This window comes from Terrapene carolina, unplaced genomic scaffold (genome assembly GCF_002925995.2).
Source record: "Terrapene carolina triunguis isolate 2854851 unplaced genomic scaffold, T_m_triunguis-2.0 Scaffold139, whole genome shotgun sequence".
Taxonomy (NCBI): Eukaryota; Metazoa; Chordata; order Testudines; family Emydidae; genus Terrapene; species Terrapene triunguis.
In genome coordinates, this window is record NW_020664490.1 from 13,049,775 (window position 1) to 13,077,169 (window position 27,395).

At 40.6% G+C, this 27,395-nt stretch overlaps 1 protein-coding gene across 1 annotated transcript in view; it reads left to right on the forward strand.

Annotated features, from left to right (window-relative positions):
- LOC112119328 (FRAS1-related extracellular matrix protein 2) overlaps positions 1-27,395 on the forward strand; it is a 209,253-nt gene that overhangs the window by 92,356 nt on the left and 89,502 nt on the right. Inside the window, exons 3-4 of the mRNA XM_024217948.2 lie at positions 16,444-16,590; positions 23,819-24,049. Of these exons, the coding sequence (XP_024073716.1) occupies positions 16,444-16,590; positions 23,819-24,049 (378 nt within the window). The remainder of the gene's footprint in view (positions 1-16,443; positions 16,591-23,818; positions 24,050-27,395) is intronic.

The window sequence follows — 27,395 nt, forward strand, 5'->3', positions numbered from 1 at the left end:
GCTCACCAACACGGTCTGAACCATCAAGGAGCATGGTTCCATCCTCCTCAGAAAAGAGAAAGAGAGCCTTGACCTCTCTGCAGCAGGAACCACAGAAAAAGAAACGGTCCCCTGCGTGGTCTCTATCCCCGGTGCAGACGGCTCCTAGAGTCAGTCCATACGACTTTCCTGGCACCTCCGGCACCAGCCGTGCTGCAGAGCTGAAAGCCAAAAAGGAGGAGTCAGACATAAAACACCACATGTCTCCTCCACGGCACCGATGCATACAGCACCGACAACTAAGCTGACACCGACCATGCTGCCACCCCAGTACCATCCACATCGTCACTATCAACATCTACTTCGGCACCAACACCACAGTTGGCACCGCCAAGGACCCAGCACCAACCAATTCAAACCACAAGCCTACCGGTAGACAAAGCAATAAAAGGTACTGACACCATCGGTATTGCAACAATTCCTCATGCACGCTGACATAACCATACCACTGGTACCACAATCACCCCTCCTCGGCACCAAGGGATCACCAGTTTTAACGCAGCCAACCTCTGCAATGGCACTTACAGATAGTGAGTCAAATGAGCTAGTGGAAGGAGTCTCCTTGCCACACCACTTTGCCCATACCCCAAGGGAAAGAGGCTTGGGGCACACTGAAAACCAAAACACATCAAGTGAAACCACCCTTCCCATGGTTTGGACAACCATAAATGTGCCCCCCTATGCCTTTCCGGTTTCAATGCCCTATGTGGGACTCATGGGCAACATATAAGGCCCAATACACTGCACCCTCCTCACCACCCAGGGGAGAATTATGGTCCCCACCAGGATCACCAGTCCCCACTACATCACTGGGACCAGAAGACACAACACAAGAACCCGAGGGGAAATGGGCAATGAAAACACATCGCCCACACATAACTTGCAACACATGACGAAGCCGTCATGCCACCTCCTCCAACAATGGCGGATGACTTCAAACAATTCTAAGACTTGTTTAAAAGCGTAGCAGCCAATCAGAACATCCCCCTGGAGGAAGTCCAGGAAAACCAGCACAAACTACTGCAAATCCTACAACCATCATCCACCTCTAACAAACATTCACCCAAATCACCTTCAATCTTTTCCAGAGCTCTTCCTATAAATGACGCAATTCTTGAATCTGCAGAGACGGTATGGCCAGGGCCGGTGCAATCACTAGGTGAACTAGGCGGTCGCCTAGGGCACCAAGTGGTTGGGGGTGCCAAAAAGCGGTGCCCTGGCTTGGCAGGGAGGAGCCGCCTTTCGGAGGCACCGGAGAGCCAGAGCCTCCGCCAGCCATGGAGGAGCCGGCACGGCGCAGAGGGGCAGCAGCCCTGCAAAGGTGGCGGCGCCGCTAGCGGGGAGCAGCCGTGCCCCCTGCCCCTCCTGCCCAGGCTGCAGTCTGGCACCCCCCCAGAGGCTCCTGCAATAGATGCATGCGGGCAGCGGCCCCTGTGCGCCCCCTATCGCCCCCCCATATTTGGCCATCATCTACAGCATTTCCAACAAGCCTGGGAGCACAATACCCAAGACCGCTGGGTCTTGGAGATAATAAAATTGGGCTATTCCATCCCCTTTACTTCTTGTCCCCATACCCTACTCTCCTCCCTGTCCCACTTCAGGGACCCTTCTCACGAGCAGCTTCTCAGACTGGAAGTAGAGTGCCTACTACAGTTAGGAGCTGTGGAATCTGTACCAATGGAATACAGGGGGAAGAGGTTTTATTCCCATTATTTTTTTGACACAGAAGAAAAGCGGGGGATAGACTGCCAAAAACTCAACAAATCCATTCCCTCTGAAAAGTTCAAGATGGTCACTGTAGGCATGATAATCCCCACACTGGAACAGGGGGACTGGTTTTCAGCCCTCGACCTACAAGACACACATTTCCACATCACGATTCATCTAGCCCACAGACGATTCCTCTGATTTACAGTCGGACATGAACATTTCCAATACCATGTACTCCCATTTGGTGTCTCCATGGCACCGAGGGTGTTCTCCAAGACCCTAGCGGTTCTCACAGCACACTTACACAAATGTGGGATCATAATCTTCCCCTACCTCGACGACTGCCTCCTCAAAGGATGCACCTACGCAGAGACAAACATCCACCCAAATCACCTTCAGTCTTTTCCAGAACCCGGGACTCCAAATAAACATAACATCCACACTAATACCGACTCAACAACTGGAGTTCATCGGGGCACGCTTCAACTCAGTACAAGGCAGAGCATTTTTCTGAATGCCAGAGTTCTAACCATAAAATATCTGGTAGACACAATCTCCTTCTTTCCCCAAATTGAAACAAGAACTTGTTTCCAAATATTAGGACACATGGCTGCCACCACATACGTAGTAAAGCACACCAGACTACACATGTTAATTCCCAAACTAGTAAATACCCTATCGTGCCCATCTAAGACAGCTTTCAATTCATAGGTGTGTGAGGCATATATTTTTTGTATGATATCCTTACATAATGAAGTGGGGACAACAGCTCTCTGTCCTCGAAATATGATTCCATCCTGCACACTCAGCTCATCTTTAATTTGAAAATATGGTTCTGCTTTTCCCAGTACTGGACTTTTGTCTTCTGGCCACCCTGCTGGTATCACTCTTGTGACTTTCTGTAGTTGGATGTTCTTTTCCGTAGCCTCTTAGATTTCGATGTTAATGAATTCAGTGTCATGATCTTCTTCCCCCAGCTCGCTTATGCTGTGTATATATGGCCTGCTCAGGGTGTGAGCTAACACCTGTAGTCGTCCTGGACAATATCTGATCTGTGACTGGTAGCACTATCCTGTCCCAAATGAGGGAGTCTGGCAAATCCCCAAAATTGTATGTAGCAGCCACCATGTGTAAGGCAGTAACATATGGGTCTCTCACCTTCGCTTTGGATTGGTATCTACTGAGAAACCTGTGTCACTCTGTAGTTTTTTTGTTCTGCTTTTGGGGAGCAGTAAACCCCCAGGGCTCCTAGGACTGCTGTGAGGCTTGTGGCAGTGGTGAGCTTCAGAGAGCTGCAGACCTCTCTGCCTTGTTCCCCAGTAAGGTAAATTAACAGTTTTGCGTTCCTACCATTGCCATTGTCCTGCATGGCCAGGTCTGTGTACAGCTCAAGCTCCTCCTCCTCTGACGTTGGGGGCGTCAGACCAACCTCCATGGCTCACGCTGCCAGCTGCTGCACTTCAGAGAATTCTCAGCTCAGATGCTGCCACCATGTTTCATTAGCAAAGAGATGCTGAATGCAGGTTAAGTTGAACAGGTGGGGCTCTATTAAATCCTGTGCACTGCTCTGTCCATCTGGATGAGTTGTTCCCTGTTTTGCTGGTGTCCTGTCAGTTACAGTCTCTCCAGGGAATGATTCCCTGGTTGCTTTGTTGAATTCCTTCATTAGGATCCTGATTTTGCCCATTTCTTTATATATACTACCTGACCTTTATATTTCTCTCTCATATCTCCCACTCACCCCCTTCACTTTTTGTTGTAATGCAAATACACAGAATACTTCAAATTTAAAAGATTTGCTTAAACATTTGCTTATTCTGAACACTGGCAAATACAGCCATTTACAACTTGTTTCTAGGTTGTAGACCTAACCCCCACCCACCCCAGAAAGTTGTGGTAGCTGTTGACAGCTATCTATTCTTCATATGTCAAGTAGGGCTGTCAAGCGATTAAAAAAATTAATCGCGATTAATCGCACTGTTAATAATAGAACACCATGTGTTTAAATATTTTGGGATGTTTTCTACATTTTCTAATATATTGATTTCAGTTACAACACAGAATACAAAGTGTACAGTGCTCACTTTATTTATGATTACAAATATTTGCACTGTAAAAAAACAAAAGAAATGGTATTTTTCAATTCCCCCATTACAAGTACTATAGTGCAATCTCTTTATTGTGAAAGTTGAACTTACAAATGTAGAATTATGTACAAAAATACCTGCATTCGAAAATAAAACAGTGTAAAACTTTAGAGCCTACAAGTCTACTCAGTCCTACTTCTTGTTCAGCCAATCGCTCAAACTAACAAGTTTGTTTACATTTGCAGGAGATAATGCTGCCCGCTTCTTGTTTACAATGTCACCTGAAAGTGAGAAGAGGCGTTCTCATGGCACTGTCATAGCCGGCGTCGCAAGATATTTACGTGCCAGATGCGCTAAAGATTCATATGTCCCTTCATGCTTCAACCACCATTCCAGAGGACATGCGTCCATGCTGATGACGGGTTCTGTTCAATAACAATTCAAAACAGTGTGGACCAATGCATGTTCATTATCATCATCTGAGTCAAATGTCACCAAGGGAAGATTGATTTTCTCTTTTGGTGGTTCGGATTCTGTAGTTTCTGCATTGGAGTGTTGCTCTTTTCAGACATCTGAAAGCATGCTCCACACCTTGTCCCTCTCAGATTTTGGACGGCACTTCAGATTCTTAAACTGTCGGTTGAGTGCTGTATCTATCCTTAGAAATCTCACATTGGTACCTTCTTTGCGTTTTGTCAAATCTGCCATGAAAGTGTTCTTAAAATGAATAACATGCTGGGTGATCATCCGAGACTGCTATAACATGAAATATATGACAGAATGCAGGTAAAACAGAGCAGGAGGCATACATACAATTCTCCCCCAAGGAGTTCAGTCACAAATTTAATTAACTCATTATTTTTTTAACAAGCGTCATCAGCATGGAAGCATGTCCTCTGGAATGGTGGCTGAAGCACGAAGGGGCATACAAATGTTTAGCATATCTGGCACATAAATGCCTTGCAGTGCCAGCTATAAAAGTGCCATGCAAATGCTTGTTCTCACTTTCAGGTGACATTGTAAATAAGAAGCGGGCACCATTATCTCCTGCAAATGTAAACAAACTTGTTTGTCTTAGCGATTGCCTGAACAAGAAGTAGGACTGAGTGGACTTGTAGGCTCTAAAGTTTTACACTGTTTTGTTTTTGAGTGCAGTTATGTAACAAAAAACCACACTACATTTGTAAGTTGCACTTTCACAATAAAGAGATTGCACGATAGTACTTGTATGAGGTGAATTGAAAAACACTGTTTCTTTTGTTTATCCTTTTTACAGTGCAAATATTTGTAATAAAAATAATAATATAAAGTGAGCACTGTATACTTTGTACTCTGTGTTATAATTGAAGTCAATATTTTTGAAAATGTAGAAAAACATCCAAAAATATGTAATAAATTTCAATTGGTACTCTATTGTTTAAAAGCGCAATTAAAACTGCGATTAATCACGATTAATTTTTTAAATTGCGATTTAATTTTTTTGAGTTAATCATGTGAGTTAACTGCGATTAATTGACAACCCTAATGTCAAGCACTGTCTGCAGTTCAGTGGACACCCAGCAGTTACATTCAATCAGGCACAAAGTAAGGTTGTGATGCTAGGAAGTGTGTGTTGTCTCCTTAGAATCTGAAAATCCATTGTTTTGAGATAAGGATTAATTAGAGGTTGTGATTCTTCATTACTCTGAAAATATATTGTGTTGCAGTGGCATATATGAAGCAAACAGAGTTCAGAAAGGGAGAATTCAGAGGAAACCTCAGATAGGGTGTCATGATGGCATTTGAAAGGGGCTTGTAAAGATGAAATATTTTAATTTGTTTCAGATGACACTATTTGACTCTCTTACACCGTAGAGATGGTTAAAATCAATCTCAAAACCCCATTCAATGGAGCATATAATGTACTGGGTTTGCTTGTGTATGTTACTGCTGCCGTTAGGATTTCTAGACCAAAGAAAGGCAATTTTGTAGAATATGTGAGTTCTAATTATGGTATGTTCCACAGCAGATAAACAGTGGATGGTGTAGAGCTCTAATACTGTGAAAAATGAGCATTTGTTACCTATTCTCTAAACATTTCTTTGGGAAAATTCTATATATGGTAGAAGAAATGTTCATTGTTTAGATCTATGTTTTCTGTCATTTGTACTAGTGTGCACAACACCTATAACATACAAGGTTATAGTACTATGGAAAATCAGTTAGAGTTGACTGAAATATAGTTCCCAAACTAAACATATAAAATCTGCTATCTATATTTCTCTGACTGCAGTGGGCATTGGTCAGAATTGTCTGGGATTTATGTACTCTGAACATGGGGAAGGAGAACTAGCATAAAAGAGAATCGGGCTACAACCCTGCAGGTGGCTCCCCACAGGTAGACCCCTGAGATGCCACTTCAGTTGATCTCAGTGGGGCTCCATGAAGACTCAAAGGTCCACCTTCGTGGTGTTACATGCAGGACTGGGGCCATTAGCATGTAAATCAGGTGGGAGAGACACACTGGAACACAGGACGTGGGGATCTGCCAATAATTTGTATTTCATGACAATAGAAAATCGATAAGAGGAAACTGATGAGGAATTTAAAGAGGCAAGCTATTTTTAAATGCTGCCTCGATGATCAGACAAGAACAATGCATATACAAATCAAAAGTCAATTAGCTTGACTAGTGAGGTTTGACTAAGGAAGTAGAGATCAAAATGGTCTGTAAAATGCTGGACTTGGAGACAGGAAGTTGAGGGAACCTCTCACGGGTAATTTGGGGACAATAGTCCTTTTATGGGGACAAGGATTTCTGTATTTCTTTGTTATTACTCTTGATCAAAAACTCCGTTGTGGAAATGGTGTTGTAACCTCATCCTGATATGATGATGAAATCTAATACCTGGGATTTGATAAACAACTCTGGTGAGGGATGGGGGGAAGGCTTCAATGGAAACAAAGAGGGAGGCTATGTCTGTGCAGATCAGGGAATGGTCAGAGGGAACTGATCTCTAGAGATACAAGCTTTGCTTTTCTCCTTTCTGTGACTACAAGGCTTTGTCTTCATGACAAATTTAACTTGGACTCAACTGTGGGTTTTCACCTCACCATACTTCACTTTCACACATTTACACACCTTTATTAGTGCCACACGACATGGGAGCCGCTGCTTCTGGAGCTATAAAGCAGACCCCAAGTATCTTTTATTGCATGTTGCTTCCCCAAGATAACCGCAGTGAAAACATGCAACCATGGGCAGTCACAGAAAATAGAGATATGACGGTCCTCCAATCCCTTTCCTTCATTCAGTCCCTTGGCACCTATTCCTTTGTACTATCCTGCTGTCTATCTGTGTTCTGACCCCTGATCAGAAGTGGACTTTCAATCTGCCCCAAATATCAGGACTGTCCCTATAAAATCAGGACATCTGGTCACCCTAGCCTCTGCTCAGCATCCTACTTGCAATTAGCAGTGTACCTACATACAGTTTCTCCAGCTTCAGCCATCACAGGTCTTTGATAAAGCAGAACAGTGCCCACTAGTGAACTTCTTAAACTAGATTTCAAACACTCCATTCCAAACCTGTATTTCTAGTCCAACTTTTTGATAACTCTCAGACACTGCTTTAGTACCTATAGTTGAATTTTCAGTGAGAGCCATTAATAACTTGTCAGGCTATTCCAAAAGCTCAAAGTGGGTGAGGTAATATCTTTCATTGGATCAACTTCTGTTGGCGAGAGAAACAAGCTTTTGAGCTTACACAGAGCTCTTCTTCAAACCTTCAGATTAGCTCAAAAGCTTGTCTCTCACCAACAGAAATTGGTCTATTCAAAGATATTACCTCCCCCATCTTTTCTCTCTAATACCCTGGGACCAAGATGGCTAAAACACTACTGCATATTCTAAAGCAGGGGTCGGCAACCTTTCAGAAGTGGTGTGCCGAGTCTTCATTTATTCACTCTAATTTAAGGTTTCGCGTGCCAGTAATACATTTTAACATTTTTAGAAGGTCTCTTTCTATAAGTCTATAATATATAACTAAACTATTGTATGTAAAGTAAATAAGGTTTTTAAAATGTTTAAGAAGCTTCATTTAAAATTAAATTAAAATGCAGAGCCCCCGGACCAGTGGCCAGGAGCCGGGCAGTGTGAGCGCCGCTGAAAATCAGCTCGCGTGCTGCCTTCGGCACGGGTGCCGTAGGTTGCCTACCCCAGTTCTAAAGGCTGGCTCACTCAAGTATTTAAAGTGAGGTAAAGATAGAAAAGTACTAGGCTTTAAAATAACGTTTTTCTCCCCATGCTCTTCTTACCAGGCAGATCATTAAGAGAATAATTGTTAATTGTTTTCTTTTTCTTTTGACTAATTTTGTTCTATTTTATGTTAAGTTCAATTAATTTCAGTTTCTCTTTGGATTGATATTTCCTAAATGCCCAAACCAAGGAATTTACTGATATGTTCTCTGCATGAAACTGCCTCCCACAGTCCCTAGAGTGAGCAGACAAGTAGCCCCACAACAGCCTGTGAATGCGACCGTAAAGTGATATCGTGCATTGTGGTGCTATGAATCTTGGGATACGCTCCCAGATAGCTGTATTGCTTGTCATAGCCAGATATTGTGCTATTGTGGATGTAGGGAGTGACAGCACACTGTGTATCGTTGCACTTTTGCAAGTTAGGCTACCACAGGTTGACTGACCCGTGATTGCTTACACCAGGGTTAGCATGCAGTGAGGACAAGGATGTCTAGAATGTCTATCTAGTTTAATTCATGAGAAGTGTAAATGTACACATGTTGTGCAAACTGTTTGTGTTGCTCTATTACTATTTTCTCTCTATTTTTAATAAATCTTGTTGTTGAGAAAACTACTCTTATAAGGTAACTTCACTCAGATGGCCCCAAAGAAATGACAACACCTCCACCTCCAAGGAGAGGTGCTGAAGGGCAAGGGATTCTGGAACCTAACCCTTCACTGATGATCTCGGCGTTGACAGTGGTGTTCTTTCCCATGAAGATGTACTGTTAGTGGCTACAGCATGCAACTGTGGGTGAAATCCAAAGACCAAGGAGTTGATGGGAGTTCAGGTGATAAACACAGGTTGTCCTTTTAGTGTTTCTGAGCCCTGTTCTGATGGCCACTGTATTCTAGATCATACTTCCTTTTGGCACACATTTCTGATTGTGATTCGGTGTCTTGTAGTATGCATAGTTACCAAGGGACCATAACACAACATTCATGGTTTTCATTATCTTTATCTACTTTGGAAATGGAGAGCTGTCATTCAGTTAACAGAAGCATACTTGTTTGGGTGGCGTTTGTATCCCACCTCAGGTGTTATTGACATATCCTGTTATATAGAGGAAAATGATACACACCCACCAAACCTTCTGTATGTGCCATATTAATTTCAGTCATAAATGCTGGTACTGAAATCTCGGCAAGTAGAACTAATGTTAGCATCTTGGCAAGGGATTAGACTAGATGACCCTTGCAATCCCTTCTGACCCTATGGTTCTATGATTCTGTGATTCTAGTTGGCTGAATATTCCAGGCATGCCGAACTGCTAAGGTTCACTCTCAGTATTCCTTACTACCCAGTGCTGGAGGTGAGAAGGAGGGGACCACTACTAGCCCTAGTAATCTTGGAGTTCGTAGAGCTAGATTTTGATCTCGGTCATCAAACTCCAGTTTAGTTCTATACATTTACAGTGGCATACACTGAGAACAGAAACTGATCCTTAGTGTTCAATATTTTCAGGCTGCAGTTATGAAGAAAACCATGTCAAAGCATGCCTCCATTCTTGGAAAAGGAGCGTAAGAATGAGGCTGTGGTAGGAAAAGAAAGAAACCCGGGTGTTAATGTGGGTATAAAATATTAATAATAGAACCCCTTCCAGAAAAATCCATCATCTTTCAATTGTGATTAAAAATTCAGAGCTTCATAAATGCTAATAAATGTAAAATATACAGTAATGTAGAAAATTGATTTTGGAGTACGTTGTCAATGAGTAATCAAGCAAAGAATTATACACTGGGCTACAATAATATGATTTTGTATCTTGAATAAAAACATTTGGGATGAGGTTCCTTAAACATAAAGGCTAACTTCTCAAGTGCATCTGAGCTCCAGCCTTGCCCACAGTGCTGGAGAGGCTAAGAGCAGATGGTATAGAGCTGGCTATGACAGCTTTATGTCACCCAGTAGTAATCCCTGTATGTTAGGGCAGCTTTCCACCATGGGAGTGAATGCTGAGGATCTGACCCAAGGGTTTTATCCTGTATTTTTCATGCAGTTTTTATTTCCTTTAAATGCATGTGGCCACCCTAGGTACGCTGGTGAATTAGAGGAACCAGAAAGGTGTAAGATATTCAGATTTTCAAGCATCTGCTTAAATGGAGTGTTAATTTTGTATCAGTTTTCCCCATACCGTAGTGTAATGATTAGTTTCACCCTTTTAATTTTCTTTTAACATAACTTTTTGTATTCAGTAATTGAAACTGGAGATGCTACATGACTTGACTTTTCTGGAAGCGGCCCTGCTAGAAATAAAGAAGTTAATGACTAATTTGGCATCATGAGTATTTAAATGCATTGGGTTTTAAGCATAATCATAGTTACGCCATCAAGGGCAAATTTCATTGATGTCAATGGAGTTTTCTTGGACTACATCATTGTAACTTGGCCCTCAGCCCTTTTGTTTAGTCTTAAAATCACTATGGTAATGACTCCCCTCTCTAAATCTCTGATATATTTGTATTACAAGCACTTATCTGGGAGAGGAATGAAAGCAAAACTGTCATTGATTTATAGTACCTTAATTATTTGCACAGCAGTTTGGCTTAAACCCAAGGGAAGGGTTCATGAGCGATACAAACTCCCTTAATTTATTTGCAGGTATTTATTTTATTACCATAGGCAGCACAGATAGTGAATTAAGCCGGAAGCCAAATTAAGGTGGCACAGGCCACCTTAATTCTGTCATTTTTTTTCATAGTTGTGTGCTTGACTTTAAAACCTTAATATTCTTTTAATATAGTTTTGGTTTTGGATGTAATATTTTAGTATGCTAGAATGGAGCATGCGTAGTCGCATCCTATTCTGAAAGGGATTTGAAATGAAAATAAAACTCTCTTGTTCTCAGAATAACATTTGACACTCTTTAAATTATTTGTATATTTAATTTAATAATTTCTGCACAAAAGACTTTAAAAATATACAATTTCTTCACCTACATTTCTAATCTGCCAATTATTATAGTACAGTGCTGCTCATTTGAATAGAGTTAACGATATTGTGTATTATAATAGTAACAACAGGCTTACATAAATAAAGGATATGTTGAAGGCCCTCTGAAAACCTCACCCAAAAGTTTGTTTGCCTACAATAAAGTAGTTTAAAATCTGGAGAGTCATCTAAAAAAGGAGTGGAAGTTAGGCAATATAAAATGTTTTACATTAGTCTTCTCTCTGAACTTTTTAATTGTATATTTAATCTAACCTTACCTTTCCAACAGAGTAAATTTTACCAATCTCCATAGCACAGACAACAAAAATAAATTAGTTTGGTACCTGGGCAATTAGGTTTCTCCATGTGAATGTTTTTCTTTAACACCAGTTTGTTTCTTTCTGTTAAGTAATAGTTTTTTCATGTACAAAACTGTGTGCCAATATAAAGTAGACCAGAAAGAGGTTTAAACTATTTAAAGCAGTGAGCAAGAAATTTGAGACCAATTACAAAACCATTAATAAGCTATTTAAAACGTTGTGTAAAAGCCTGTGTCTGCAACACAGTATTAAAAAGTATCCCCATGCACTTTTGCCTTAAAAAGCTAATAAGGGACATTGTCATAGAAATGTACTTCTGGAAGGGACCTTAAGATGTCATCAAGTCCAGCCCTCTGCACTGAGGCAGAACCAAGTAAACTTAGATCCTCCCTGATAAGTGTTTGTCCAACCTGTTCTTAAAAACTTCCAATGATGGGGATTCCACAACTTGCCTTGGTAACTTATTCCAGAGTTTAACTACCCTGTAGTTAGAAAGCTTTTCCTAATATCTAACTTAAATCTCCCTTGCTGCAGATTAAACCCCTTACTTCTTTTCCTACCTTCTGTGGACATGGAAAAAAATCAAGCATCGTCCTCTTTATAACAACCCTTAACATATTTGATGACTATTAACAAAGTTCCTCCAACCTTCTCTTCTCAAGAATAAACATGCCCAGTTTTTTACCTTTCCTCATAGGTCAGATTTTCTTAACCTTTTATCATTTTTGTTGCTCTCCTCTGGAATGTCTCCAATTTTTGCACATCTTTCCTAAAGTGTGGCACCCAGAACTGGACACAGTACTCCATCTGAGACTTCATCAGTTCTAATTACATTCCATGTCTTACATATGACACTTCTGTTAATACACCCCAGACTTTTGTACTCCACTTAGCAATTTGTCCATGGTTCCTTTATTTGGTAAGATTCCTTTTTGATTTTCATGTAATTAAAGAGCTCCTGATTGCAGTGGTGCTGGAACTCCATGGCACCCCCTGGCTTGACGTAGTAATAACAAACACCAAATACATGGTTTCCAATCCATGATCAGCACCCTCACTATAAAAATTGTTCCAGCACCCCTGCCTGATTGGCCTTTTACTATTCTTCCTGTCTTTCCTTCATATCGGGATAGTTTGCAGTTGTGCCTTTCATATTGTCTCCTTGAAAAACTGACAGCTCCCCTGAACTCCTTTTTCCCGTAGATAGGCCCAAGGGAATAAAAACTACCAGTTCTCTGAGTTTTGTAAAGTCTGCTTTTTTAAAGTCCATTGTCCTTATTCTGCTGCTCTCACTCCTTCCTTTCCTTCTAATTATGAAATTGACACTGAACTTCACTAGGCTAATAGAACCATGTTTTAGCTAAAGTAAATACAGGCTTAACTAACATTGAATAGATAGCTGTATTTAGTGTTTTAACTGTTGTGCTCAATGTATAAACACTGTACAACAGTGGTCACCAACCCATAGACCGCAATCAACTGGTCGATCCTGGAGTCTCTGCCAGTCGATCGCGATCTCTGTTCGCTAAAAGTCCAGCGGCGCAGCCGGGCTAAGGCAGGCTCCCTGCCTGCCCCGGCCCCACGCCACCCTGGAAGTGGCCAGCATGCCCCTTGGGGCAGAGGGCAGGATCTCTGCACACTGCTCCTGCCTGCAAGCACCGCCCTTGCAGCTCCCATTGGCCTGGAATGCACCCTAGCCGTGAGCCCCCTCCCATAGCCAGCACCCCAAATCCCCTCCCACACCCAAACCTCCTGCCTCAGTCCTGAGCTCCCGCTGAGAGCCAGCACCCCATACCCTCTCCTGCACCCCAACAGTCTGCCCCAGCCCGGAGTCCCCACCTGCATCCAAACTCCCTCCCAGAGCTTGCACCCCTCACCCCCTCCTGCACCCCAGCCACCTGCCCCAGGCTCAGCCTGGAGCCCCCTCCCACACTCCAAATCCCTTGGCCCCAGCCCAGAGTCCGCACCCCTTCCTGAACCCCAACCTCCTGCCCCAGCCCGGTGAAAGTGAGTGAGGGTGGGGGAGAGCAAGCGATGGAGGGAGGGAGGAATGAAGAGAGCAGGGTGGGGCTTTGGGGAAGGGGCGGGGTAGATCCTGGGTTGCACTTAAATTCAAAAAGTGATCTTGTGCGTAAAAAGGTTGGAGACCACTGCTGTACAGCAGTTACTGGTACATCCATTTGTAAGACTCCCCTCTCTCCACAACAGTTGGTACAGTTCAAAGGAATAATAATAGGTTAGGTCAGTGACTGCAGCATGATACTTTGATAACTATTTTGCTTCCATTTGCATAGTACAGTAGCTTTCACATTTTTTCTGATAGCTCCATAAAGAAGAATGTATAATACAATTATAAAATAAATAAAAATAATAAAGATATCATATCTCCTAGAACTGGAAGGGACCTTGAAAGGTCATTGAGTCCAGCCCCCTGCCTTCACTAGCAGGACCAAGTACTGATTTTGCCCTAGATCCCTAAGTGGCCCCTTCAAGGATTGAATTTATAACCCTGGGTTTAGCAGACTAATGCTCAAACCACTGAACTATCCCTCCCCCCCACTGTATAAAGGTTTATCTTGGGAGCAGAGTGGAAGTAACTTAAAAGGCTGTCTGTTTGTTCAAGGGAATGGAGTGGAACACATTATTAAGAAAACCTTCCATTTGTCCCTTCCTACTGTAGTTAAAATTTGAGAGGACTAAAAGACTTGAAAATATTTCTCCTGCAGTCCAATAAAATATATTTTGTTTACAAGTTTTTATAAAAATCTTAAATGACAATAGTTCTCGAGTCAATTCTCTGCACAGTTTAGCCATCAGTTATCCCTGCAAACCTTGCCCTTCAGCAGTGCCTTGTAGGAGGGGAGCCAGACTGCATACTCTCACGGGAGCAAATAGGCCCATGAGTCTGTTGATAAGAGGACATCTTTGTTCCCAGTGCTAGATATATATTTTTCCCACGACCATGCTGATCGCTGCTTTAATCTTTCTCTGGAAATGAAGGGCCGAGGCAGAGTAATGGCAAACAGTCTCCACCATGTTGACTCACTCAATATTGACGGGTTCTGAACTTCTGTCTGACAGTCACAATACCTATATTTACAATCTGATATTATGTTGCCCTTTCACCTAGGATAATCTGTAGCAGATGGAGGTAAACTGTACATCAGAAAATAAAACTCTGCTATATTTTATCATCATCATTTTAATCTGTTTGGGTGGGTTTTTTTGTGCTTGTTATACAAATAAATAAGCATGTGCAACCAGTACATAGCTCTCTGCCAGTGATACATCTGTTACCTCCGTGCAACTCTTATCTTTCCATCTGACAAAAACGTGTTCTTATGTAGGCCTTTAAAGTGCCATCTGTTTACAGATGTTTCTTCTGAAACATTTATTTTAGAGTAGATTAAGCTCTGTCTGTCTGGTTTGTCTTTTTTTTATAGTGCCTGTCTTCACCATATCTAAGTGCTATGTTCTTCCGATTGTGTAAACTCTAGAAGGCCATGTAAAGTAGGTGCATTTGAGTGTGACTGGTGCTAGGAATAGGGCAGGTCCATACCTAGCTTGCGGGCTTGTATTATACAGATGCTTGGAGTCGAATGGGAAGGAAGGCATGTGAATGAGTTCCCCTTTCCAACTCTGGATCCTGTTCCTCTTTTTCATACTTGCCTGGTCACAAAAGTAAAGTACTCATGATGAACAATATAAGCATTATCCACACAGGAATGGGAGGAAGGGTGTTGTAGAGGCTCTTTCAGTGATGAGTGTGTGGGTATGATCTTCAACGTGATGGCCATGTCATCAACACATAGAGCTGCCATCCAGGAATGCCATCTCAATCCATATTGACCATTCAGTCTTCCCACTGGGGTGGCACTGCCATGCTGGACTTCACTTGCAGTGTCTGAAGGCATGGCAGTCAGGCTCTGCAGCGTCCCAGACCATTCCTGGGAAGTTGTGCTGCTGCTGCTGCTTTACTAGGGACCTTCCCCACTCAGGATTTCAGTTTGCTTCCATGGGTGTGGTACTCAGTTGTGCCATAGGGTTGCTTCTTGTGCCATGTCACAGACACTGTTAGGGACAGCACTTGATCTATATGTGTAGTAATTTAAATTTCAAAAAATCGCAGCCGGCAGGGTGATTCAGTTTGGGGGCTTAATCAATAGAATATATAAATTGAAAGCCTTAGAAGAAAATAATCATTGTTGAATCTAGTATACATGCATGTGTTTTCCCAAAGTGATTCATGGGAATGACAATAACCATCTGCAGTGCTCTAAATCACCTTACATTACGAAGATAAATCATGCTTTTATGCTTAAGTTTACAGTTATAATTTCATATGCTTTTGAAGAGTATCCCACCTATCAGGAAGACATAATCTTTGTCAAACCATTTGCTAATAAGATGTGAAAGCTGTGTCATAAATATGTTATGTAACACATACCTGACATATATTCGCTGAGCCAGAAAGACACTGGATCACTGAACAAAACAATGATCTTTCAGAGCACGCTGTATGGGTAAAGATTAATTTCCCAAGTAACCGGAATTAGTCTCTTTGCAATTGTGGAGTGATGTGTCAGAAGTTGTATTTAATTTTGCTGTAGCAGTTTGAATGATTGCAGATATCATCTCCGATTTCTTAAGATAATACGTGCCTTCCTTTGCTTGAGGCACTCTGATCATATCTCAGAAGTTCCACATGATATCCTGTGTAATGTGTGTTTTGGAAATACAAACTCAGACTTGGAAAGTTTTGGGTCATTCATTCATTTGTTTTAAATACAGGGAACTCGAGCATTATTTTGATGAAAACTCAAAATGGATTAATTGATCCATATCCTAGTTGTAATGTGACCTGTTTATATGCATCCAGCATAGAATTTGTTTCTGTTTATATGAAATATGTCATAGACTACTTGATTATTAGTTTTTTCTTACTGTTAAACCTCCACGATGTTAGGAATTTGAATTTACAGCTGAAACATATGGCTTAGATAGGATACATTAATTTGCATCACTGAGAAAATAAAGGCAAGGTGAATAAGCATTTCTTTTTCATTTTGTTTTACAGGAGGCAATAAGCTGAAGAGCCAGCATTTTCGTTTGAACTGGGCCTGGATCTCTTTAGAGAAGGAATATTATTTGGTAAATGAAGACTCTAAATATCTAGATGTTGTTCTTAAGCGGAGAGGTTACCTGGGAGAAACCTCTTTTATTAGTAAGTTCCAATCCTATAAATTACTTCTGAGTCATAGACCAACAAGATTAGCAAAATGTGTTACAGTATGTTATCTTGGTACTGTTTGGTACTCATCCAACTAGGTACACTAGAATGCATATTTATTAGACAAGGTTCTTTTGTTCAAATAATTGTATGATTCATTTAAACTAAGGCACAAAATCAAATTACAGATCAGTTACTGATAGTTTTATGTCCTCTTCGAGTCAAAAATCAATCTTTAGTAGGAATTTCCTTTTCAACAGTAACCACATTGGTTCTTTCATCTGTACATTTTCTGGTTTCTGCAGCAACTCATCGCTGGTTATAGCTGCCATGGACCCAATCCTTCTCTTTGAATTCAAATGTCGAAATTCTATTTGCTTGAATGGGAGCAAAATAAGGCCATATATCTTTACAAGCAAATTAGGTTAACAGGGTTGAAATTGGAGCTCTGAAAGGGCCCTCTTGACCCTAATTAGTTCCCCAAACTCCTTTTTCATATGAAGTATCCTTTTAATTAAAAAAATACTAAATTTGATCCATTATACACTGAAAACTAAAAATGCTTAAACTAAAGAATGTGCAATAAAAATGGTGGTTTCATAAATTTGTGCATTTTTGCATATTTATCTGTGTTGTGTTTAGCACACCTGTAGAAAATACCTCATTTATAGATTGCGGCCAAATATCCATTAGCCCACTGAACGGAGCTGTGATTTCTGACTCTGGGATGAATTTTTATGGAACTTACTTGGAACGTTTGGCTCTAGTATGTACAGGGTCTGTCACTCAGAGTGTCAGAAGAATGAAAAGAACAAATTTACCCTTTTGCAATTCCATTTGATACATAATATTGCCAAAGAATTGGCCATGGTGCAGCATCAGAGAGTATAAATTATGTGTTGTATCTACTCATAATTTTCCTTGACCTTTGTCATTATAAGACTGAGAGTGTCAAATGCAAAGATTTGAGGGGGAAGTTTCTCTAGTTGACTTTGATTATTAATGCTCAATATAAAACAGCAACAGTTATCATCAGCAGTCCCAGGCTGTGAAACACTTTCTTTTAGGGATGGGGCAGTTGGCCTGATGGTTAGGGAGAGGGCTTGTATTGTCATAAACCAGGAGGACACTTTAGGAGAGGTGAGGACGGAAGGGTAATTATCTCTTCCATTATCAAGTGGAATATATATATGGAGAGAAAATATTTTGGGTATGTCAATTTAATACACATGAACAGATTGGAAGCCAGACAAAAATGTGGAATGTGATCAGTTTATTTTTTTAAAAAGTTGCACTCTGATTTTAGTAGTTTTAGTCCCCAGTTATGCTGCTTATGAACAGTTATCAACAGTCGTCTTTTAAGCAAGGCCTTAAAACTAAAGGAGAACCTGAAAAGGTTCTAGTTTGTAAATGCTCTAAAGTTTTCTGAGACAGAAAAGTTTAGACAAATGGACAAAAAGAGTTTGTTAGGGAATATTAATTGGAATATAGTAAAAATATTTTAATTACATAGATTTTAGTTTATGAACTGGACTATAAAATATATTTCAGAAGCTTGGTGGTTGGTCAGATTTTCCAGCACTGAATTTTTATCAATATATTTTGAGACCAGTTCAGCACTTCTTTGTCAGGTAGAACATTTATTGAAGTCAATGGGAACTTTGCTTGATTTAAGGCTACAGAATTTTATCCTTTGTTATTGACTGGACAAAATATTCAAAAGCACCTAAGTGACCAAGGGCCAGATTTTTTAAGGTATTTTCAAAAATGCATATAGATGCCTAGTGAGATTTTCAAAAGTGCCTAAGGGGAGTTATGCACCTAACATGCTGAGGTGCTTTTGAAAATCCCACTAGACACCATCATTAGGTGCCTAAATACCTCTACAAATCTGGCTCTTCAGTGCTTTTGTAAGTGTTACTCTCTGTCTCACACATGCATATGCACATACACTTTATAGACTAAGTCTGTTTACTAGTGGAAAGGAACTGTCAAACTGGGATCAGAAAGCTTTTTAACCATCCTTACAATTACTTGCATCTGCAGTTGTGTTTTGCATGAATTCATATGTTATTGAGTAGCCTTATTTGGTTAACCACAGCTAAACAGGTAAGTTTAATTAATAAACTCAATTACTGAAACTTTTCAAACAACTTACAACTTGAAACTATCTTTTGTAATAGTTACAATTTGTGGAATTTGCCAAAAACCTTCAAGGATAATGGTTAACAATACCTTTTTTATACAGAATTATTTCCATACATAGGAATTCCATTCCACAACAGCTGTACTTCAGCTAATTTCTAGTGTGCTACCCCTATGGGTGATTAACCACAAAATTTTATTTAACAACTGGGAAATAAAAGCATTCCATTTGTAGCCTGCTCATCCTCATCAGTCATAATAACAAACTGCAGTAGGATTGAGAATTTAGCAGAATCTATATTTTCTAAGATGTATTGGGTACTGCAGCATTTCAAGAAAATCCGCAGGTTGTCCATTGCTTTCCATTTTTATTCTATATCTGTATCTGTTTTTATCCAAATTAAAACGAGCAAAAATTTTATGCTTTTATACCTAGAGCAAAGTTTCTGCAAGAATAATTAATACAAAGCTCAGCTGTAATTGTGCAATGTGGGAAAGCATTTCCTTTCCAGTCCACATATTTGATCTCAGCCCTACTACTCTGTACTTTCTGTGCATGTGGAATTCCCCTGATGTCAATGGGAGTTTGTGCTCATAGAGGAGTTGATATGCCATATGAGTTTGAGAGGAGAATATTTCTGTATTAAAATTGTTTATTTTCTACTTGTGGATTATATTCTCTTGTCATCTACACTACTGTAAATCCAGACTAACTCCATTGACTTCAGAGAAATTATGAGTGAGGTAAGTCAGGTCAGACTTCAAACTTGTCTTATTAATCAGATTGTTCCATTTAGATGGAAATGGAGGGACATCCTTGGTTTATAGAATAGGTCATCTATAAAGGAAGTGTTGTAGCAAATTCCTAGGTTAAAGCCTTTCTTGGTATGTCTACACAGGGATAAAAAACCTGCAGCTGGCCCGGGTCAACTGACTAAGACTCCAGGGACTAAGACTCCAAGGCTGAAAAATTGCTGTATAGCCATTTGAGCTTGGGTTGTGGTGGAGGGTCCCAGAGCTCTGACTCCAACCTGAGCCTTGAACATCTACACAGTAATTTTTAGCCCCGAACCCCACAAGCCCAAGTCAGCTGACCCGGGCCAGCCACCGCTGTGACTCGGGTCTTTTATCCTTGTGTAGACATACCCTCTGGGACCACAAGTGGGAAGGGGGGAAAAGTGGTTTTAATCATAGTCCTTCATTTGTTTACACCACGAAACCACCACAGTGTTGCATGATTTTAGCATAACTGAAGCTTCTGCTCAACAGACTTCCCAGCCTACTACACTATGACTGTTCCAAGTCACTTCTTTTCTTCAATGGAAGCTAAATTCCCCCACAAAATGTAAAATAAGTTACTCACATGAACTCCGACTATAACATTAACTGATCTTAGCAGAAAGTAGAGTTTTGGGATTCATACCTAACAGAAAGTTCATATCCTCACCAATGTTGCATAGTACTTATGGAAAAATTCAATTACTGTCTAAAAGATAGATCTTACTGCGGAATCCAGTATGCAATTGTTGTTTGAGTTTTTCTTATATTCTGGAAACTTGATCCTTGATAAATCTAAATGGTCCCCGGAATCCTATATAAGAGAGGACAGTGAAACAGCTTAAACAACCAATTGCCATCTCAAATATGGCCAGTCCAACACTGAGGAAAGATTGAGAACTAGTTTAAAAACAAGAATTGCTGGGGGGGGAAATTCTTCTCTCAATGCTACATTTTTTATTTTTAGAAATGAGGGATAAGGTTGGGTGATCTGATGATATAATCCAATCGGAGAAGTATCTTGAGATGGTGCTGCCAGTGCCAGCAGTGCAGCAAATCCTGCTCGCCTTACTCACTTGGAAACCACTGGTTTTGTGTGTCTGTGTGCGTATGCCCACACGCACATGTGTGATGTTGTTCTCTGGTAGCTGAGTGACTGGGGAGGCTTATTACAACTTGTAACTAAAGAGGGTCTACTATAGTTCTGAATTTTCTTTAGTTCTGTATTTTTGAGCCGAAAGAGTAGGATTCCATTCCTATCTCCCCAGGCATATATATTAGGAATTAATCTACATCAGTGGTGCTCAAACTTTGCTGTCATGCCCCTACTTACCAATAATGGAATCTGTCCAGCTCCCCCCGCCCCCATTGCTGCACAGTTGGCTTAGCAGCAGAGCTGGGAGCAGAACTGGGGATGTGGGAAGAGCTGGGGCTAGAGGCAGAGCTGGGCTTGGGGCAGAGAGGGAATGAGGCAAAGAAGGGCTGGGAGCAGAGATGGGGGGAAGTGGAGCTGCAGCTGGAGCTGGGCTCAGGGCAGAGCGGGGATGGGGGGGCTCCCTACCACCCCCCATGGAGGCTGGCCTGGGTCTCGCCATGTGCCCCCCAAAAGTTCCTCCTCGCCCCCTTTGTGGGGCATGCCTTACATTTTGGGGACCACTGATCTACGTGCTGCAGACAGACACAATAACTGTATACAAATCACACACACACGGGTATGTGATTAATTGTACATAATAGTTGTGTCTAGCTGTAGAACATAGATCAATTAAAATGTGAATAATTGGATTGATAAGGACTAGTCACCCGAGCAGAGTGAGCAGTATTTGATCTTGTCGTTAAACATGAAGAATTCACACATACGGTGTCTGTGAACAATAAAAAGACGGAGTTTTCACTAAAGACAGGAACCTATCTTTTTTTGTTGAATCCATTTATGTTTAGTGGGATACCGAAGAAGAGCATCTATTGAGGAGCTTACATTCATGAATATCTATGCTTTATAAATAAAGACAACAAAGAATTTGGATTCTAGCCTCAATTAAATCCAAAGACAGCACTAACTCTTTGCCTATAAGTTGAGGAATTGTTTTGAGAGTATAGTCATAAAGTTTTTCTCCTGTGCATTTGTTTTGTAGAGGATAGTGGGCATCAACTGTTAAGACAAACTTTATTATATATCCTTTACCAGCCACACTGCTGTGAACTGATGTGATCAAGCAATGACCAGCATATGCATTAGGAACTGCAGCAAATAGGCTCATTTTCTTTGGTCAATGTTGCCAGTGAATTGCCTTTTGATCCAAGAGGTGTTGAAAACTGCTCACAGAGGATGGGGAGTGAGAAGGGGGGGAAAGTGCTATCACATTCTACAACCTCACACATATCTCTGGCTTCTGGATCTGCTTTTTTTAAAAAATTCCAATTCCCTCTGCACTGGCAGTAGTGATACATTTGGATGCTGAAATATTAATCTTGCACAAGTTCAGGTCAAAGCATAGCAGGCAAGACTTAAACTGATTGGAAGAAGAGGGAAAACAGTTTAAGTCCCTGATTCAGCAAGATACGCTTCAAGCACAAGAAGTCCCTCTGAAATCAATAGGCACTGCTTAAAGCGAGGCACATGTTTAAGTTCCTAGCTGAAGCAGGGTCTAAGTGACTCTGTTTATGACAATTAACTTGGCTATGTACTTTTTTTTTCTTTCAAAGAGCAAACGCTACATCGGAAAATAATACAGAATAACAGGAGTGCTGGAACAATGTGTATAGTGGGGGTGCTGAGAGCCATTGAACCAAACTGTAAACCCTGGATATGATGGAAACCACTTCAAGCCAGCACCCATAGTTCCAGCCCTATGTATAATAATAAAGCACAAGTTAAGGAATTTTGTTGATTGGTTTAAATAGTTGTTGATATTGGCTAACAGATACTTCCTTGAATAAAATCAGTAACAATACAAATTTGTCGTCTGACCTTTTCAATAACAGTATGTACAAAATTTTCTGCCTCTGGAAAATGAATTGAGTTTAGTTTCTAAATACTTTGGGCTCTGATTCTAACAAGGAACTGCTCCCAAGACTGACTGGCTGGTTAACTTGCATCTGACTAACCTAATCCTTTTGAGTGTAATTCTAGGATTGTAAAAGAATGAAAAAGGTGTTAGGGGAGATTCTTATCCCCCTCTCCTGTCTCAATATACAGGGTAAAGGGCCTGGAGTGACAAAAGGGTCTCTAAAAGCCCTGGATCTGGCAGGGGAAATCTCCCAGTGCCAGAAGTGGAAAAGACAGCCACAAGTTGTATTTTGAGGGCCTCCGCAGAAACCCTGTTGTGGGGGCCATTCCAGTGGCGGAGATGAGGGCAGAGATATGTGTTGGAGACAATTTTCACAGGCTGTCTAATTTACATTGAGGTAGCCCAAGTCAGGAGGGCACAAAGATGACTTAAAGATACCTCAGACCCCCAGCCTCCTGGGCTGCAAGTTCTGTGTTGTCTCTCTAAGGGGCACAGTGCTGAATTTCATCCCTTGGCTTTGATACCCGATTTTGACCATGAAAAGTTTGAGATTAGTGGTGGCCATTATATAAAGTCTGAAACAATCTGATGTCACCAAAGTATAGTTATTGTAGTGGGGGTGTCACTATATTTCAGGTTTCATAACCATTCGTTGTCATTTCCCATGTTTAGTTGTTCATAACTTCCCCAAAGTTTCATCTTTCAAGCAAAAATTTTCCAGGCTCGGTCTCTGTCTGAAAGTGGTAAATGGTTTTTTGAAAGTTTCAGCAAAAAGGGTGCAGGCATTTTTGAGTAGCAGAGAATTAAAGAACAAAAACAACTACGTAGCTGAAATGTCCTGGGGTAGAAAAGCTGACATTTAGCATGGAAAGTATTTAATTTACCAGCAGTTAGTTTTGATTTGGGTGACAGTGGCCAACCTTGTTTAATCTGTGTTTACCTGTGCTGGATGTTCCAACACAAATTCTGATACAGAGTAACAGGTTACGTTGGGTGGCTCCTATATATTTCTGAAGATTTCCCCAACAACCTAAACCCTGCAGATTAATACCCTCTGTTGGGAAAAGTGTATATTTTCTAAACTATTATTTGATAGTGGCAAATCAGTAATGATTATAGTTCAAACAGGAGTTAATTCAGGGAAGTTCTATGGCCTGTGTCATACAGGAGGTCAGGTCACTAGATGATAACAATGGTTCCTACTCACCTGGAAATCTATGAATCTGTGAATGACAGAAAAATAGAATTGATCTGTTGTTAATGGTCCTATTTTCTGTTTTTCTCTGCAGGTATTAGCACTAAAGATGGTACTGCTGAGAAGGATAAAGACTTCAAAGGAAAAGCCCAGAAGCAGGTGCAATTCAATCCTGGCCAAACCTTAGCTACCTGGAGAGTGCGGATTTTGAGTGATGGTGAACATGAGCAGTCTGAGACCTTCCAAATTGTGCTTTCTGAGCCTGTCATGGCTGTCCTAGAGTTTCCTGAAGTGGCTACAGTGGAAATTATTGACCCAGGAGATGGTAAAGACATTTCAATAATGTTATTCTGAATCTGTAGAGACAGCTGCAGAGGAAACTGTAAGAAAGGACTGGTAAAGTGATTCCTTCAATATTGTATTTTTGAGAACAGATTTAGGTATCATCTTAATGTTTTGACATAGGTCACGTTCAGTGGTAGTTCATGGGAACCTAATGAATGTGGTATGTTTTTATACGTGTAATATATTTTTTCAAGGCTTTACCCTCGTTTATTAGTTCTGCATTGTTTTATTGTGGACTGAATAGACTGAACTGCTATTGAGGCTCATAGTCTTCCTAAACCTTTTAGGGTCCCCTTTCCAATGAAAAGCCATACTCTCAGTACTGCTCATGTGCTAGTAGACATCTGCCTGTTTTGTAAGGTCAGGCAAAAAAACCTTAAACCTTCTTCAAAGATATAATTAGTGGAGTGCACAGAGGAAATCAATTTAGAGAAGTAGAGAAAAAACTCTGCTTTGTTGTTCAATATACTTAAAAAGTGTAACCTGATGATGTTGATTTTATCTCATGTATATTTACCTTATACTGAACGTGAAATAATTTACACACCAACAGTGGCCTCCAAAGGTAGTTCTAAATTCAGAAACCACTTTCGTTACCCCAGATTTAAGTAAATCACTCATGATTTCGTTAGCTGCATGCTTGACTCTACCAAATCATTCTGAAGACATCTCCTATTTCCTCTAATAATATTTTCAGCTAACACAAGTTGCTCAGAGTTTATTTAATGTTTGCAAATCCCTTTAAATATGTAAAGTGCTATGTTAGGTATATCTGATTTCAATTTACATTGTAAGCTCTTTGGGTGCTACTGTAGCTTCTTCATCATCATAATAAGCAGTTAGGCATCACTGAGCCAAATTCTAGCTCAAGCTGCGCCTTCAGCACAGAGGCTTCAACATGATGTGCCTGCAACCCTGTTTCTCTGAAACATTTGCCTTCTGACTTCAGGGCTGGTGTTCCTGTGGGAGTGAGAAATCTCTCTCTAGAGCTGAATGACAGCTGGGGAGATTGACTGGGGTGCATGGACCAAGATAAGCCTTCCTGGCTGATGCTCCTCAGCAAAGCATACTATTTTCCCCTGTTCTTCCCCCCACACACACCCATCCACACATGGAGTAAGGGATGGGCAAGTCCCCTTGGTGACACTTGAGCCTCCCAATATAATATAAAGATCTGCTCCAGTTGCTCTTGCCTCCCAGCTTCAGAAGCTCTGCACAGGTTGCTGCTGCCCGAGCAGGGATTTAGGGGAGAGAAATAGTATTAGGGGTGAATGTACAACTGGTTTATTTTCAGGGATAAATTTGACAGCGGAGGTGTCAAGAATAGAGAAAACGATAGTTGAATGTAGCTGAGGAGAGAAGCGATAACAAAAGCATGTGCTGGAGTAGCAGCCCTGGTAACATTTGGAGGTTTTGCTTTTGAACTGCATCCAGACACTTGAAACAAGTGGTCATGGTCACAGAAAGATGTCAGTAAGGAATCTTGAGAGAAGCAAAAGCTGGAACAGCTTGTTTTATATGGTTCTTTTCGAATTAACACTTGAAGGTGGCTGGGCAGGAAAAAACGTGTCCAGCAGATCTTTTTCATTTGCTAGTTTCAGATTTAAAATAGATCAAACCTGGGGGTTATCTTGCATCCCTATTTAGTTACAGAGGGCAGCACTGTTTGTAGATCAAGTTCAAAATTAAATACAGTCTGTTGAGGACATAGAAGTGACTAAGCATGCAGTTCCTATAATCACCAGTGGGAGCTCTATCAGGGTTGTGTGATTAAGGGTCCTTAATCAGTGCCAACCCTCAAGATTTCATATGGCAAGAGGGGGAACCTGGGGTTGTTTTGGCAACTGGAGTGTGTGGGGGGGGAGAAATAGGGTTGGTCTCTCAATTCATCTTTCAAAATGTTGGTGGATCGTGTGTGTAGGTGCTGACTGGAGTCATTGTTAAAACTCCCATTTACTGAAGTGGTTCAGAATTAGGCACTAAATAATGAGACCCTGCTGAAAGCTGAGCCAGCCCTTAATAAGTCGGAAGTACTGTTGTGTTACAACAGGAAGGTGTTGAATAAAGAAGAATTTTCATATACTAATTCTAGAGAATATAAACTCAGTCAGCCATGAGCCTTAGGCAGCTATCATAACACGGAAAGGTTTAGACCATTTCCCCAAAGATTTTTGCTACCTCCATATGTCAGATTTGTTAATTTGTTGTGTGCGATTTTAAACAGTATAGTTACATAGTCATGCAAACACAGGATGCACAAAATGTATATCATCTTTAACATTTTTTCCATAGGATATACTTTTTCTGCATTAATTTATTTCCACAGAAAAAGAAAAATCAGTTCTTTAAAGATTATGCTGGTATTACTTTAAACTAAAAGGTTGATATTTTTCCTATGGTGTTTTTTGTCTTTCTGAAATAATAAAAGTCAACAGATCTTATCGAACCAGAATTACAGCATTTTTATAGCAGTCTTTTGACCTTCTCTCATGCGAGTAGCATTTTCCAATTGCAGAAAATGCATAGTGGGACATCCTTTCACAGAAATCACATTACACTTTCAGGAAATTGCTTACAAAAAATTTTGAAATAACCAAATAATTGGCTTTGCATAGTCATCTAAGTTATACAGAAACATTACAGCAGTTGGATTTTAAAAAATTGAGGTTTGTTTGTTTGTTTGTGTTACCCTCTATATTAAAGTAACCTTGATTAATTACAGATAATCTTTGCTGAAATTGTAAGGGTGAATGGATACTCTGTATCCACAACTACCTATTTCTCTTAAGTTTTTGATGGACATAAGAAAATAGAATCTGAACTCCAAAGGCACCATAAAAGCCAATGGCCTTTATAGGAATGTAGAATAACTAGAAGTTTTTGTTTTCAGATTGTTCAGTGTTTTATTTGCTTTGTCTGAAAAATAGGACCTGACATTCGTACGCCTGATGTTTTTAAGAATTCTGCAGAAGTAGAGAATGCTAAAATAACTTTCAAGGCTAGTGGTGAATTTTTGCTGTCTTCCCTTCTGGCACCCGAAAGGAAATAGCTAGCTTTAATTAACAGAAGATACATTCCCAGTCAAAAGAGCAAAACTGGTTACAAGAAAAAATATGCCTGCAGCACTTATTTAGATAAGAAAAAGGAATTCCAGAGAACATGAAAGAGGAGACTTATTTTTTTATATATAAGCCTAAAGAGATAATGGACATGCCCAAATCCTACATGTTTTACAGGATTTTCTATGAGCTCAGACTAATGGCCAGTTTTCTTTTGAAGTCTATGTTTTGGTTACACTGTTGCAGACAAATCAAACAAAGAACAAA